This window comes from Passer domesticus, chromosome 8 (genome assembly GCF_036417665.1).
Source record: "Passer domesticus isolate bPasDom1 chromosome 8, bPasDom1.hap1, whole genome shotgun sequence".
Taxonomy (NCBI): Eukaryota; Metazoa; Chordata; class Aves; order Passeriformes; family Passeridae; genus Passer; species Passer domesticus.
This window is the reverse complement of record NC_087481.1, coordinates 54,116,281-54,131,573: the sequence shown is the minus strand read 5'-3', so window position 1 is coordinate 54,131,573 and position 15,293 is coordinate 54,116,281. Positions and strand designations below refer to the sequence as shown.

The following is a 15,293-nucleotide window of genomic DNA, read 5'->3' as shown; positions in this document are numbered from 1 at the left end:
CCAGGTGAGAAAAAAAATAAATGCTTTATTTTGTGGTGTGTGTCTTTACAGAAGTCTGTGGTGCAGCCACACGCACACGGGCTTTGAATGTAGAAGAACAATTCTCTGTGATTTTTGTGGTTGTATTTTTGTCCTTCAGTATTTCAAGTTTTTAAACACACCTTGGCTTTGGGGTGAAATGGTCAAGGTGACTCCAGATTAGTGCTGCAGTAAGAAGCTGTGGAAGAATCCCTGCATTAGCATGGCATCAGGTGCTGCTGGTTGTAAATGTGAAAGGCCATGTTGAGTTCAGAGCACAGGCTGCAGTAAATGGTGACTTTAGCCATTTCCTTTCAGAGGTGAGAGCTGTTTGCTGTCAGGTGTGGTGTTTCACTCTTTGCTGTGCCCTTGTAGGGAAAGGGGCTGATCTGAGCAAGCCCCTGTGTCGGAAAGCAAAGGACATCAGGAAAGAGAGGAAACTACAGAAGCTCCTCCAGAACCAGATGGGCACAGCAGAAGGCTCTCAGCTTCAAGGAGATCAAGCTTTCCTCTTGCAAAACTCTAAACCTAAAACAAACCAGCCTAAAAACATTGAAGACTTTGTTTGTGTCCCTCTACCTGATGATGCACGACACAAATTAGAGGTAATCTCTTGTTCACTGTTGTTGGAGGCAGATGAAGGAAAGGTGTACTTAAGGACTTTTTGAAAAGCTTAAGTCTGTATTTTTGGCTTTATGGAGTAGTTGTGGCTTAAATCTTGAAATCTGTGTGGTATTGAATGATGTGTATTTTTATGTATATAGATAGATATGCATCGTAGGAGTGTATTTATATTTATATTTATATTACACACCTATGGTGCAACTCTTTTTAACCACAGGAGGGTACTCTTGTACTGCAATGTCCTAGCAGAGGCCAGTTCAGTTACTAAAATAACTTGCAAATTAATTTCATACAGAGTGACTTGAAAATGAAAAACTTTGAATTAACCGAGTGTTAAATAATGAGAGAAATTCACTGTTTAGCTCTGCAGTATATAAATACTTAAACTATCGAAGCTAATGAAACTTGACAAGGAAGCAGTAACTTCATGAAATTAATCAGATAACAAGATAGTTGCTCTTTACACACATCATTGGTGTGTGTTGATGTCTTTGAAAGCTGTAAAAATGAGAATAAAAAAGTCTGGTTGCCACTACATTTATGAGACAGTAATCTGGAAGACTTTTGGACTTTATAACATTTGTTAATCATAAAACCATTTTTCTTGTTATTTTTTTCCATAAGCTGGAAAGCTAACTGAATGTTTTCCTGATCATTTTCAATGATGCTACTGGAAATGAAAATATTTGCTGACTAGAAGCCACGAAATTGATCCATCTCCCTAACTCCACATTTCCTGAGGAGTTCTTTAACAGAAATATGATGGCTTTGTCTCAGCATCTTTTTAGAAGATGCAGGGAGAATTAGAAGTATTAAAAAAAAAATTGCTCTTTGTGAAAATGGAACCATTCTGAAAATTACATTGTTTTTGAAATTACTATGACCTTAAATATTTTTGAAAAGATGTGCACTGCTGCCTCTGTGGTAGCATTCTTTTGCTTAGGGAGCAATCATTTTCACTAAGAAGAATGTTTAATTTATAGATTATTTTTAAAAATGATTTTTGTGTGTTCAGTGGTGATGATGTGAAGACTGGTAACTCCTTATTACAGTTAACTCATAATTGAGTGTGGATGCACTGCTTCATCTTCCTCTTTCAGTTTCAAAAATATCTGGAAATTCTCTTGGGATTGTTGCCATAAAAATGTGGGTTTTGAGTGAAAAGCAGCAGAGATTGGAGTCTTCTAAGCCTTTCAAGTATTTTTCAGTGTAGTGTGAGGCTATGAGAGAATATTTTAAGTAGCATAGAAAATATCTTTAAAATTATGATCTGCATACTATTTGTTGATATTATTTTCTGAAAATTTTGTAGTTCTTCTCCAACCATTTTAGTTAATTTGCAGTTTGAAAACCTTCTGTGTTATTCAGTGTCAATTTAAAAGCCTTCAGCAGCATGAATTGAGCTGGAGAATTACAAGACTCTTGGCTGATAGTAATTAATTTGTGATGGCCCTTCTGCAGGAGGGTGGAATTTCTCTCTGTTGTGATGTTTGTGTTATGTATAAATGTATAGTCATTGCATGATATTTTAATAATGAATGTGTTTAACTTCTTCTGAAGGTGAGGGTGGTGAGATCATCTCCACCAAGTTCACAGTTCAAAGCCACATTTCAGGAGTCTTACCAGGTCTATAAACGTTACCAGATGGTTGTTCACAAGGACCCACCTGATAAACCAACCATAAATCAGGTCAGAAGGCCAAATTTAATTTTATGCAAAGCTTCCCCTCCATTCCACGTGTCCTGTTTCTAGGAGAAACAAATGTGGATTTTATATCCACTGTGTATTCAGGAGCTTGTAAAATACTGTATCCAATAAAATCAACATCCTGAAAGTGCAAACTCTTGATACTTCTCTGTGAGTGTCACAAATATTTGATTTTAGTTGCAGGCAGAAATGTCATGGATGCTGTTGGGTAAGAAATTGAGAGGGTGAAGCTCTTGGAGATAGAGATGGACCTTAAAAATACCAGTCCCATAAGAACTAAATCCAGCTGGACACTCAGCCTGATAACTGTTCTCCTTAGCTTTGGTTTGAGTGTTTCCATAAGCAGGATATAATGATCAGGGCCAGCATGTGAGCAAAAGTTTATCACACACACAAATTGTTGGTTTAAGGTTCACCAGAGTAAAATAATTCTCTTCAGTTTCAGTTTAAGCCTTTAAAAGTGACCTGTGCACTCCATCCAAGTTTGTACTCTGTTGCTGCTTCCTGCAATGAATAGGTGGAGTGCAAGAGTGAACTGTCAGATGTGTTACATCTCTATTGTAGAAGGAAAAAAAAGTATCATGAGTTTGGAGGAACAGTATGAGTAGCAAGAGCAAGTAATTGTTGAACCAGGGCAATCAATGAAAGACGTGCCATTAAAAATAAAACATTTTAAGAAGTCCTTGAGACTGTGCAATAAAACTAAAATTTGTAGTTGATTGTTAGATATCAGTAAAAACAGGAAGTTGTCATATTATTATGTTTAAGGTAAAAACTGACTTCAGAGGCTTTGAAGTGCATAGGAGGAGATCTTTCACTAGCCTGACCTTCAGAAGCAGATTACCTGATGACATGCACTCAAAACAGAATGCTTCTATTTCCCTTGCTCTGAAGGTGAGGTTAGTACCTGTCTCCTTTGAGGACCCCCAGTTCAAATCATCCTTCAACCAATCTGCCACTTTATTTGCCAAGTATCAGATGTCTGTACACAAGGACACACCTTCTGACTGTGGGGAGAACGAGGTACAGTTCACTGCATGCACCTTTCTGCCAACAGCTGCTTCAAATGCACACCTAGATGCTGGGAAATGCTGTCTCCTAGAGCTAATCTAAATATTAAGTCATTGAAATTGCCATTTCTGAGGTTTTTTGATGGCAAAATCATCTTCTGCTTTAAAAGTTCTTTGATACCCTTTTTGTATTTCTCCCTAATTTTTTGTGTTCTCAATTTAACAGGTGAAGGTTTTAAAAATCTCAGTTTTATAATCATTCCATTGCTAAGCACACTGCTCAACTGGAACTCACCTTTACAGTAGGAATAATGCAAAAATATCTCACCAGCTGATCATCTGAGGCTTGATGAGAATATGTTGCACATGGATAAACCCTGCTCTTAAAAGGGTGTTTACAGAGGATAATCCTAATCTAATAAATGAAAAATAATTAAAAATACTCGTGGGGTTCTGAACAAGCAGCAGTTCTCCATTTCTCTGGCAGGTGGCACAACCTCCTCATTGACAGAATTAATGAAAATTCTACCTCAGATCTCTCACTTCTATCTACTGCAGATGTGCAGCTCTATTCTTGTTCAGCTAGTCAGGATTTTCTGTTCCTGAGAGTGAACTACCTGCAGAAGTGAAACCTTGTAAACTGGGGCTGTTTTCCAGGTAGAATTGTAAAACCACATCATAATTTTTGGCTTTAGTTCAAGAGTGTAAGGAGAGCTGGTTTTTTTTCTTGTGAGATGTCTGTAATGCTACTCTGGAAAGTCATAAAATCCATTTCACTTTGTTTAGTAAAATAATAGGTCTCATAACAGTAAGTAGTAGTCTCTACCCTTTTTATAATTGCTGGCATAAGTGGGTTTAATTATAATAATGTAAAAATTGGAGATATGCCAACAGAGACTGAGCTATTTACTAGATTTGTACCCAGCAGATTAGAGACTTGATTTTTCTGCTAGGGTGGAAGCATTTCAGCCTGGGGAGATGTGTTAGGGACAGTCAGGTTTCCACCACCTGAAGGTGTAAAGGCTGTCCTGGGAATTGCTGTTGAAGGAGATGGAAGGAAATGGATTTCTGTTGACTGCTAACAGTGTAACAGATTTTTATCCTCTTTTTCCTTATTACTTGCCATAGGGGTTTCCCTGCTTTGCCTTTATCTCCTCTCTTTGGCCTCATGTTTGTGCAGGCTTAGATAATTCCAGGGGAAACATAAAACCTTCTCTGAAGCATCTCCTGAATGTAAAAACTTGGTCTGATGCTGATGGGTTTGAATTTAGGTTCTTTTTCAGCCTTGGGAAATCATATTTAGTGTCCATGAGACTGCCTGGCCAAGAAGGTTTGTTATTCACAATTAGGAACTAACATTCTCCCTTCAATCAACATTTTGTATTTGATCTCTGCAGGAAGTAAACTGAAGAATGTTTTATACAAAAATACGTTTTCATGTAGCTTAGAAGTCTTTTTTTTTAATATTGAATTTGTGTGGGAAGAGAGTTATCTGAGTCACTTCTAAGGTATCAAGTAGGGTAAAACTGGTCCAAGTTACTGAGAGGAAGGGTGGAAAATGCTACTTATAAGGCCTCAAAACTTTTTCTGCTTCTTCTTTTTCAGACTTTTTAATATATCATACAGACATTATGGAACCAAGGAGTTTTTTAAGCAAAGGGAATAAAATTCTGTGCTATACACAGGACCTTTTATCAGGATAGCAAGAAGTCTGCTTTCACTTTAACCTGGCAAATATCCAGGATTTTTTCACTTTTAATTTGTGCAAACTACTCTGTGAGGCTGTTGGGGTTTTTTTTTAGGGAGAGTCCTGCACACTTTTGTGTTTGGAAAATTTCTAGTTTAGGAAGAGTTTTTAGCTTCATATTTGGCTGAAGACTTCATATTTAGAAACCTGCCTATATTTAAATTGAGAATCCAGCAAAGATCGTTATGGGACATATTAACAACTTCTTTTGGGAATATATTCTTAGATTGTTGGCATTACAACACACTATCTGTTGCTGGGTTAGTTTAATATTAACCTTATTATATTAAAAAGCAATTCTGAAAATCAATTTAGAATTTTGGTGGTTATTTGAGAATAACACTAAAGGGAGAAACTATAAAAACGTTCACAATAGTAACAAAAAATACGTGAACAATGAAGCTGATTATTGCTCAGTGAGTGTGGAGAAGGCCTTTTTGCACCTCAGGAATGTAAATACAGTTTCCATCAGGAGTTTATGTGAGAAGGGAGAGTAGAGGATTTTCAGGGCAGGGAATTGTGGAATTGAACTTGTGGGCACTCTGGTTAGTGCCAGTTTGAGCCCAGTGATAATTGGTGTTTTGGTGTCCTTCATGATGCTGAATTTTCTTTAAATTTTGCCTTTTCCTCCTTTCCTTCTCCTGCTTCCCTGCTGATGATTGCACAGTTCTAATTACACTGTGTTCATTAAAATAATTGGAGACTTTGCTGGGGAGAATCCTGCAGCACGTTTTGGTGATGCAGTACTGATTCCTGAGTGAGGCAGTGACTTCTGTTTGTTCTAATTAAAAGTAAGGTGGAAACTGGTGAAATCAACTTTTCCCAAGTTCCAGACTTGTGATAAGACTCTGCTTTCTATGGAAGCATCACCACAATCTTCTCCTCCTCTTTCACTGGCAAGGAGAGGATTGGAGAAGGTAAAAATATATTGTCTCTCTGCCACATATGTTAATATTCTATGAACAGTTTGAAATATTTCTTTGTTCCTGGAATTAAAACCAATTTAGCTTGCAGAAGAAAAAAAATCAAATTGGTTTTTATCTTGGCATAAAAGCCACAACTATTTTCTGCATAGTCTTTTAAAATCTTCATTATACCATTTTTTCTTAGTTGGTCTGGTAGAAGTTGAATTTACCCTGAAAATCCTCTCACCCCTCTCAAGAACTTTTGATCACTTGCTGCAGGAATTCAGCTTCAAAACTGACTTGGTTGTGCCTGTGCTTTGGAGTGGAGTCAATTCCTGATGCTACACAAACTTGTTGGCACTGAAGAATGTTTATGTCAGCATGTTTGTATTGTATGGAATTGATGTCCTGAGGAAAAACATAGCAGACAATTTTCTTACTGAAAGTTTCTTTATAGTACTTGCTCCTAAATAGTGCTGAGGAAAAATTGATTTTCCCGTTTTCCTCTGTGGGAGCACAAAACTTTATTAAGCTACTGTGTAAATGCATGGGCATCCACTGTTTGAGGAATATATGTATTTTTATTAGAGTTGTTGGAGAAAATGAGGTGAATTAGGGGGAACCTGAACAAATTGTGAAGTTAAAGTATAAATAGCAATGAAGGAGTTCAGATAAAATAATGGAAAATAGGCAGATAGGTGTATCCCTGCCTGTTGGAGAAGCTTATCCAAGGCTGCTCTTGACTTAGCCAAGGTCCTGAGCTGCTCATTTTTGGAAGATATTGAAACAGTCAGGATTAGTGTTTGTCCCATTCTTTGCATTTCTTCTGACCCTTTATGAAAATGCTTTATGTGGCTCTTTATCTCAGATCCAAAATGATGATCAGCAAGTCCCATTCCCAGTATAACAGAGCTGTTATTCAAGGGGTTTTTTTTGTTTTGTTTTGTTGTTTTCTTGGGTTTTGGGTTGTTTTTAAAGTAGTGGAAGATGAGCCTGAGGAGCTGTGTCTGTAACATACAAAACCCCCACAAATGTAATCAATTGCAAGGATTTATTTGTTTGTGTTATTTCCTGGCTTAGTGGTGGTTATATTTATTTATATATTTATATATTTATATATATGTGAAATGGGTCAAGCTATAAGGAAAAGAAATCATGAAAGCTTAGAAAAACTGAGAAATGGAGACCTCTAATGAGCAGAGAGATGAGAGTAGGTTGAGCATCTTTATATTGAAAAAACCTCAGTTCCCTGTAGCATCAGTGAAAGATCAGTTAGAGCATAAATTATAGAGCTGATCAGCATATCAGGAGTAAAAAAATTATGCAAAAAAATCATGTTGGTGAGGGTTTGCCCACCTTTTTTTTTTTCTTTTTTCATAAGAAAAACAATAACTGCTAATACAGCTTTGTTGCAATAATTCATGCACAGAGAATTAGATAAATATGAATTTGGAATCTATTTTTAAAATTGAGTACCTTTTAATAGTCTTTGGCTATATTTCTGGGAGAAAATGTGTAGATTAATATATGGAAGGATGATCTGAGAATAAGAATGGACTTGTGTTTTTGTATAATCCCAAGATTTGGCTCTTTGGGTGAGCCAATTCCACTGGATTTATGGAAGCTGTGTAATGGCTTGTCTGTACTTTGCTGAGAGAAGACCTTATCTGCAAATGTTTTAACTTTTGCTCAGCACAAAAAATCCCTGGTTTTGGGTACGAAATGCAGGAAGGGCATTTGCAGAACACAAATCATGGAAGATGCTGTGATCCAGCTCCACCCCAGCTTCAGGATGTTTTATAAAATACCTGGAGATAGGTATTTGAGAACATTTAGATAATTTCAGGTAGATATTTCAGAACGTTTAGATCATTTCAGACATATATTTCAGACCATTTTGCCACCTGAATCTCTTGTCTTTTAGATAAAGCAATATGATAGATGAAATTATAGGTACAGGTGTGGAGCTGTGCAGGTCTGGATCAAAGAATTTGCATGAAACAAATATAATCAAAACATTTTTTGGCCTTTTCATGCCAAGGAGGAAATTTTTGATCCCAATGAAATAATCAGTGGCTAATTTGGATAGAACAGAGGGTGTCTTTAGCAGTTCTTAATGAAGTATCATCTCATCAGAGGCATCACATTTCTGCCCCAGTGCCCGAATCTTCAAATCTTTTTAGAGCAATCTTTGTCTTTAGGAAACCCAGCTGAAGTGGAACTGAAACAAGCTATGTGGCAGCTACACAAGCTAGAAAACATTTCCATAAAAGATCATAAAAATCCTACAGTAGTTTCCAGAGAGAGCAAGAGTGAACAGTTTATTGCTATTGCTCCTGAAGCAAACGTTTTATTTAACATTTCACGAGGGTTTCATAATGACAAACTTGTAGGAAAACAGTATCTGTCTGTTCCCTCTGTGAAAGTAGCTGGACTCTCTCTTTGCTTTGTGCTTAGCTAAATATTTGTCTTGGAAGAAAAGAATTTCAGGACACACAAAAGATACACTGTTTGAAAAGGTGCAAAAAATTACTGAAATACGTGGAGTGGGGTTTTTCTTTCACCCTCCTCCCCTCCCCTTTTTTTTTTTTTAATTGCTTCCCAGGAATCCACTTGAACCAATAGAAAAAACTGAGTGAGCAGTCTGAGAAATGCCAAAGGAGCACGTTCTGATCAGCTCCAAACTGGTGTCAGCAGCCAGTTGCAAACTTTTAGGTCTCCCTAACCTAGTTTCCTCTGTTGTATTCTAGTGAGAGAATGCTTAAAAATCAATAGCCTTTGTGGTTATTTTTAGCCTTCTGTACATTTTTATTCAGCTCCTGGAAGCCATGGCAGAACATTTCACTGCAGTGAACTTGGATTTCACATCCTGGTAGCTCTGACTTCAGGAATTTGAATGATTATTTCTATATCAGCCCAGTGCCTTCTGTTTATTTGTGTGGCCTTGTGACTGCAGTGCTGTGGATTCATGGATTTTATCATGAAATGCCTATAAAAGCAAAAGAATCTAGGCATCCAGACAATTAACTAACTTGTCCACAGTCATATAATTTCTTTAGATTCTTTCTGCATCTCAGTTTATATTGTTCTTGATTTTGCCACTGGAATTTCTAAAATTAAATAATCTTTACTGTAATACTGATAAACTTCCAAAATACTGAGAGGAGGTTTCTTCTGAGCAAGAAAGCCACAGTGACTTTTGTCACTCCGTAAAGGAATTGAAATTGTAACAGAAATTACAATATTTCATTAGTCCTATCCTTGCACTGAAAACTGCATTTGAGACATGCATTTAAACTTTAAATCCCTCTTACCTTTGTAAACTTAAAATCCTTCTTCCTGATTTTGAAGGCTCTTTCTTCACCTTCTGGTCTGTGGATATCTCTGAAACTGTTGTTTTTGCATGTCTGTATTTTTATAAGCATTTGCTGAAAATGCTGAATAGAGCCAGCCCAGTCTTTGATTCCTCTGCTGAACTCTAATTTGTTGCCTGGTTCAAGGGTGGCTTGCACCATCTTTTCCTGTAAAAATTCTACATTTTGTCCCATTTTCCTGATTTCTACAGAAAGTTTAAAAATTTACTTCATTTTTTATCTCCATTTCAATGTATTTTCCCAGCTCTTTTGTTTTTGTTTGGTTTGTTGTTTTCTTTTCTGTGGGAGAAGGTTGTTAGCAGCTGCCCTTGTCTTATTGAAACACTGACTTATTTTTACTTTTTCACTGCACAACTTTATGGTTAAGACTGATTCTAATCTGTTTTGGGCAAGGAAGATTATTTCAAATGAAATATGGCAGCACAGAAGTGATGCACTGGATTTGCAGGTTTTATGACTTGCCATCTTTATTTTTCAGTTTCTTATGAGCCTTGCACCTCTGTGAAGAACAAAGCAAAAAAAACCCATGTGATCAAAATCCTTGGTTTATTTTAATCCCATTCAGATATTGGGTTTTAAAAAACAAAAGGAAGGAGAAGGCAGGCCCAGATCCTATATTCATTGCTTATCCTTCTGTATCCCAAAAAAGAGGGGCAAGTACTCAGCTTTCCTTGGCAGTGAATTGCAAATATGAGCAAACTCTTAATGCTGTCAAAGGGGAAATGATAAATGAATGCTGTTTGTGGTGCCTTTGTGGAATAGCTCAGGTAATTGTGCAGCTCCTGCTGGTGACACCCAGAAGGTTCCTGAGAAGGACGTGGTGTCCTCCTGTGACATCAGGAGCCTTTCCCTGCAGAAATCCCCGAGCTGCCAGGTGGAACCCATTCCAGTTCAGCTCCTGAATCTCTTCCCCCTGTGTAAAAGAGAGCAGGTGTTAACACTCTGCTTTATTACCTTTTTTTAAAGCTGTGCACGTGCTCTTAGTCCAGCAAGAAGCTTTGGGTTGAACCCAACCTGCTTTTTATTTTTCTGTCCTTTTTTATTCCCTTTGATTTCATTCTCAGTGATGTGTTTCTTCTTGGATTTATTAATTATGTTTAAACTTACTCCCTGTTGCTGAGTTGATTCTTTCTGGCAGCTGTAATTAGCTTGCACCAAAGTAAAAATGATGTGGATTTCTTTTATATTATAAAGCTTTTAAAAGTTTATGTAAATCAGTTGGAAATTCAAATTAGAAAAGCATGGCTTTGTGAAAGGAATTTGAATTGTGTTTGTGTGACATATTGAGTTATTTTACTTACAACATCAGCTTTTGGCTCTATTTCTTTCATGGTTTATTGAATATTTTTTAATTGTGTTCATAATAATCTTGCAGCGTTAGAAGAATTTGTTAATTTAGAAGCTGAATCACATGCTTTCTTCTTTTTTTACGTAAATGTTTAAGACTAGTTTAAGAAAACTATCTAACCTTTGAACTTTACCAGGTATCATCAGGTGAAATAATTTATAACAAGACTTGGTTTTTTTTCCCTTAAGGTTGTGCTATAAATTCAGGTGCAGTTAAGACTTTTTTTCTAGGAGCCATAACAGCAGAAGTTATTAAACTTCAAAAGTTCCCCTTCACCCTCGGAGCCAAGGGATGGGCAGCAGGGCCTGGAGAATTGATAAAACTATTTGAAAAGTGTCGTGGGCTCAGATTTCTCACCATAGGGTTTAGTTTGCACTATACAGCTAAAGTTACAGATTAAGAACTACTGGGGGCCTCCTGACATGAAAATTAATTACACATGGTTTATTTTTTCTGAAACCTGCACTTTCTAAAACCACTGGCTGTAGGGGTGGATGCACTCATAGTGTAGGAATTTGTAACTCTGTGTTTTTACTTCAGGAAAATAACTCAATAATTCAAAATTTTAATAATCTCTTTTTTCTTTAACTATTATTCGGGGTTTTTTCCCCGTTATCCACCAAACCAAAATAATTCTACAATTTAATTAAGATAACACAGTCATTTCTTCTTCCAAACTCTGAGTAGAGTGATAGTGATGAGATCTGAAATGGTAAATTATAGGAAATGTACAATCCCCTGCCTTCACCATCACAATACAGAAATGCAGTGTTCTTCCATAATTTGTGTCCAAAGGTTTCCCACCAATCCATAGATCAGCAGCACAAGATAAGCAAGATGAGGCAGCAATAATCTCAGAACTAATACTCTCAGAATTTAATGGAATTCTTGAAAACAAAATCTTGACAACAGTCAGGTTTTTGTAGGTGTCCATATGTATTCTTTTTATCTAACTTTTAGTTAAATATTCCTATTTACTATTACTTTGCAGTGTGGGAACTGATGACTTATTAATCACTCAGCCATTACAAGAGGGGGAATTAAACTGTGTATTAAAGTAGTTATTTAACAAGGGAATGTTTTGGGTTAAATACATACCAGAACTCTGCAACGTGTTTAATGTGGACTCCACCAATAAGGAAGTATTTGTATCAAATAAGTAAATGATAGTAAGTGAATAAGTATTGTATTTTATTACTCTAAGAATCTTGGACAAGCTCCAGATCATTAAAACTTTGCCTTTTTGGGTAATTATCAGCAGCACATCATTTTGTACTGAGGCAAAAATCCAGGTTTGAAATGCTTGCACTTTCAGGAGGTTGATTTTCTTTCTTTTTTTAGCCCTTCCTCTTCTTTAAAATTAAAATGAGCTTGCTTTTAATTTTGAATGTAAATTAATTAATATTTGTTAAGAGGTATGAGGGTATGGTGATTGGGGAGATAACAATGGAACAGTGGGAAAATACTCCCTGTTGCAAGGAGTCACAGAGGAGGGTAATGTGTAATTTAAAATAAAGGACACAGAAACAGACCTGTATTACATTTTAAAAAAAACATTTCCTATTTTATAGAAAATAAAATACTTTGCATAGTTAATTATTATGTTTATTTGTGCTTCTAAACAGAATGTGAGAGTTTAAGGGTTTAAATGAAATTTCCAAAAGCAAAGTCTGATGATGCTTTTCAAAGATATGGATTTGAAAGTGTATGTTTAAATATTATTGTATCCCAATGCATTGCTGATGGTTTTCTTTCTTTTTCTGCTTTGCCTGTTGGGGCTGCTCTCTTGGGCACGTGTTACTGCTGAACCCACCTCGGTGCAGTTCACACGATTCCTCTGTGATTCCCCTCTGGAGGTATGTATTCATTCAGGATGGGAGTTTTGGAATGAATGTATTTAATTTATTTTGTTTAATGAATGTGTGAGTGTCCTCTGTGCTCTCTGTATACAGCCAGCCGTTGTTAATGGTGGTGGAGGAGGCTGGCACAGAATTCCCATCTCCACCAACTGGTAAGGAAGGTTCTGCTGTTTCCAGAGGAGCCTGAGGACTCCTTTGCTGGGTAATCAGCTCCCACTGAATTTCATAGCAATGCATTTAAAAGTAGAAGCACAAAAGGCCGTGTCTTTCATGGTTTTTGATTTATTTCTATGAAAATCAAAGAATGAATTACTAAACAACTTGCTAAACTTGTATTTTACTGCAATCTGAGGTAAAAGTTGAGGAGAGATGCTGTTCCTTCATTTCAAGTGAGCAAACTGCCCTGGGTTCCTTGCAGTGTCTCTCTTGTTAGTCTCAAAGAGCTCAGGACGGCGTGACTGTAATGAAATTGTCAGGTTATAGTAATTACACTGGTAATTTGATCTGTCGCACTTTGAGTGAATCCATGTGTGGAGAGTTTGTTGCTTTTCTCTGCTGAGTCCACTGGCCTTTGCATTCCTGAAAGCTGAAGAGTAATAGAGCTCATTAGGCTTTATAGGAAAAGGGCTTTTATCACCTCGTCAACTCGTGCAGCAGACTGCCATTATATTCTTAATTTTGTATGGCCATGTAGATGTTGATGCACACTACCCTGCCAGCTTTATACCCATATTGTTTCTTACAGACACTTTTTATTGACATTTCGAAGCTTGAATTAAATTTTGTGTGGCACCACTACAGATGTCTTCAATTAGATGAAGTTAAATAAAAGGGGTTATATATCAGAGGCCAAGGGATTCTTGAAATTCTTTATTCTGAAACAGTTGCCACAAGCGAATCTAGCAGTGTGTAGTCTGTTTACTCTTTTGAACAAAAATAATTTAAAATAAAATTTAAATCTTACATGTTTTCAATTTGTAATTTTTGGAGTTTTTAATGTTATCATTAGCTGCAAATAGTATGAACACTCAAACTCTTCCTGTCTTTTTTATTTCTTCATTTTATTATCCAGTTTAGTTTCTATTTTGGCTATGGGCTCTGGCAGAAAAAAATGAATGCTTTAAAGAAAAGATACAGTATGAAGTAGCAGAAAACGAGGCAGTTTTCTAGCAGTAAACAGCATAATGTAAAGTGAATTGTTTGAGGTGGTTTTTTAAATTCATCCTTTGATTTTAGAGGCTGCATTTAACCATTTGCCATTTTAGCAGTTCCCACAGGCAAATGTGGAATGGTGGTCATGGTTCAGCACAAGGGAACAGCCTGCAGGGCTCTGCCAGAACTCTGTGGGCTGGGACCCTGCTCTTGCCAGGGTGGGAGGATTCCTGGGAGAAAGTTCCAAGGGAAATCCAGACTGTTCAGGGTGATTCACCTCATTTTTGGTGCTCAGTGAGTGAGGGGGATGTTGGGGGCCAGTTGTGTCAGCATCACTGATGGTCATCTCAGTGTTTGTCCTGCCCAAGCTGTCCTGAAATAGCAGCTGGAAACCCTCAGCCCTTGGATGGACCGTGGTGTTAGGCAGTTGAGGGATAATTTTGTTTTATTTTCAAAATATTCTCTAATTGCTGCTTAGACTTTTTTTTTTTTCATCTTGACTGATGTTAAGCATTAAACTGACAATTTTATAAAACTGTTGTCAAAATCATCTCTTTGAAAGAGCTGCTGATTTATGCCTGTTGTTTTGGGTGTGCCTATAGCAATATGTTTTCCAGCATGCATTTATGCTCCATGGGCTTATGCACATTTGGTATCTCCTCTGCCTTTTTGATCACTCAGTGTTACAGGATCTTTCTGGAGCTATTTACATTCCGTTGGTTTTTAACCATCCTGAATACTTCAAAGTCATCATCTTGGTTTGCTGCAGCATCATTCAGTCCTCACTGATTCACTACCAGCCTGGAGAGTGTAATAGATCCAGCAGGATGGAAAGTGATCTGTTTTCTGTTATGCAAATGATCATTTGTGCTCATTAACCATGCTGAGATGCTTTTGCATTCCAAAGAATTGAAAGATGTTTGTGAATCTCAATCTTTGCTCTTCAAAAAGCACATCAGCCTCTGCTTTGCATTGTTTTGCTTATTGATATGTTTTAATTTTCAGGAGAACTAAGAAGTGAGACCATTTCAAGCCTGTAATTCCCAGGATCACCTTCTTACAAGGTGATATTTGACTGACATTTGATGCAGTGTAGCTCAATTCTAGACTTTTCCAGTCAGGCACAGAATGTGGCTCTGAAAAGAGCCACTACTAATCCCTAATGGAAGTAGGACAGAGCTCTGGAAAGGAAGGTTGCTAACCAAGACATAGAAATCTGCTATTTGTGTGTGTGCCATTGGGAAAGGAACTGCTGGAATTAATCACTTTGCTGATTTGGCAAATATTTCTACTAGAGCAGAGAAGTCAAGGGTTTCCTAGCTTTTTTTATTTTCTTTGATAGCATAAATTTAATATCTTGCTCTTCCCTCCATGCACAGCAGAGAGTAAAATGGAAAGGTAGGAAATAAGAAATTTCATGAAGCCTCCCAGAGAAAAATAATCGTGCATTATACAGGCAGGACCCATTTTTGGTAATTATAATACAGAAATTTTTATAATTATTATAATAAGAAAAATACCTGTTAATATTAAAGTAAAAGATTGACCA

At 36.9% G+C, this 15,293-nt stretch overlaps 1 protein-coding gene across 6 annotated transcripts in view; it reads left to right on the top strand.

Annotated features, from left to right (window-relative positions):
* Nucleotides 1–15,293, top strand: part of ATE1 (arginyltransferase 1) — a 73,766-nt gene that overhangs the window by 5,463 nt on the left and 53,010 nt on the right. For 4 of the 6 annotated variants that reach the window (XM_064431499.1, XM_064431497.1, XM_064431500.1 and 1 more), the window contains exons 6-8: nucleotides 394–623; nucleotides 2,203–2,331; nucleotides 12,557–12,589. In XM_064431499.1, the coding sequence (XP_064287569.1) occupies nucleotides 394–623; nucleotides 2,203–2,331; nucleotides 12,557–12,589 (392 nt within the window). Of the gene's footprint in view, nucleotides 1–393; nucleotides 624–2,202; nucleotides 2,332–3,243; nucleotides 3,373–12,556; nucleotides 12,590–15,293 lie in introns of all 6 variants that reach the window. The other 2 variants (XM_064431503.1, XM_064431498.1) reach the window with 1 other exon arrangement.